The sequence below is a fragment of the Condylura cristata genome, unplaced genomic scaffold (assembly GCF_000260355.1).
Source record: "Condylura cristata isolate star-nosed mole 26May11 unplaced genomic scaffold, ConCri1.0 scaffold00020, whole genome shotgun sequence".
NCBI lineage: Eukaryota > Metazoa > Chordata > Mammalia > Eulipotyphla > Talpidae > Condylura > Condylura cristata.
In genome coordinates, this window is record NW_004567121.1 from 36,863,224 (window position 1) to 36,864,575 (window position 1,352).

Consider the following 1,352-nt stretch of genomic DNA (forward strand, 5'->3'; position numbering starts at 1 on the left):
GCAGGCGCAGGAAAACCAGGAAGGAGTCCAGGGCTTCCGGACCAAACATGACAAGTTCTCAGCAGGGAAGGCAGCGAGGCAGCTGGGGGGGTTTCTAAAGGCCGAGACGCCGCCCTGCCCTGCTGGGTCCCATCCAACGCAAGGCCGCCCGCCCGCCAAGGGCTCCCCGCGCTCACGCTGCTGCAGGCGGCAGGCCAGTGGATCTCGTTGTAGGGGCTGATGAGCGTGTGCTGGGTCTGCAGCGCGTAGGGGAAGGAGGTCACGTGGAGGGTGACGATGTTGGGCGCCTCCTTCACCTCCCTGCGGTTCAGCAGTCTGTCCACCAGCCCCGCACACGGGTCGCTTTGGGAATAGAGGTCATGAACCGCGCTGCTGCGGGGAAGGGAAGAAACAGTGAGCGCGGGCTCACAGCGCCAGGGACCGTCCTGAGCAGCCGCCCGAGGTCGCCCCCGAGGGAAGTGTGTGGCCCCGCTGGGGTGCGAACTCTTGGGGCCCCCAGCTCCTGGTTTGTCCCAAGTCGTCTGGAGGGGGACAGCAGTTTTAGAGAACTGCTTGTGAGCGGCCCCGGCCGTTTCTCCTCCAGAGCAGGGGTTCTCCAGGAATGTTCACGGAATCACCTTTTCTCCTTAGGCCCGATTTGTATACCTGTCTCTGTAAGTTCCTTTCCAGAAGGTCCTACAGATCTCAGCGTGACCCCAAGAGCATAGCAAATGGTAAGTTCTATACTAGAATAAACAGCCTAGGGGTCTTGCCCGCCCCAGGAGTTAAGTCTCAGCACTATCACTGCTGAGGCCTGAGTTCCATCCAGGCAGGGAGTGACCGCAGGGCGCGGCAGACCCCTCCTGTCTCCCTGCTCTTCCCCTCAGCAGAGCGGATCCGCCTGTTCTGCTCCCCGCTGTCTCTGGTGAGTCCTCTCACCCCTACACCTCTGATCTATACCCAGTTCTTCTATAAGTAAACAAAGAATAAGTAAACATCTTTAAAAAAAATGAATAATAGTAACAGCGTGTCTCAGTAAATAGAAAGTATTAGAAAACAAAAAATAAGTAAGTTAATGAGTTAGAAGGCCTCGGGACAGCCCTGCTCGGCTCTTCTCTGGGAGTAACAGCCTCAGCACTCTTCTCTGCAAATCAGGGCCTAGAACAATCTATGCTTGACCTTTTGGTGACGGGAGCTACCAGGAAAACCTCAGTCCCAAGTGGCTGTTCACAGTATAGCGTGTTAATAGATTAGGATGCCCAGAGCCCCTGCCCAGCCCTCACACTTAGGGTGTCCAGGTCCCCCCAGCCTCACACTAAGGGTGTCCAGGTCCCCCAGCCCTCACACTAAGGGTGTCCAGGTCCCCCAGCCCT

The 1,352-nt window shown here is 57.4% G+C and overlaps 1 protein-coding gene across 1 annotated transcript in view; it reads right to left on the reverse strand.

Annotated features, from left to right (window-relative positions):
• GREB1 (growth regulation by estrogen in breast cancer 1) overlaps positions 1 to 1,352 on the reverse strand; it is a 63,304-nt gene that overhangs the window by 23,294 nt on the left and 38,658 nt on the right. Inside the window, 1 exon segment of the mRNA XM_012727364.1 lies at positions 177 to 372. Coding sequence (XP_012582818.1) covers positions 177 to 372 — 196 coding nt within the window.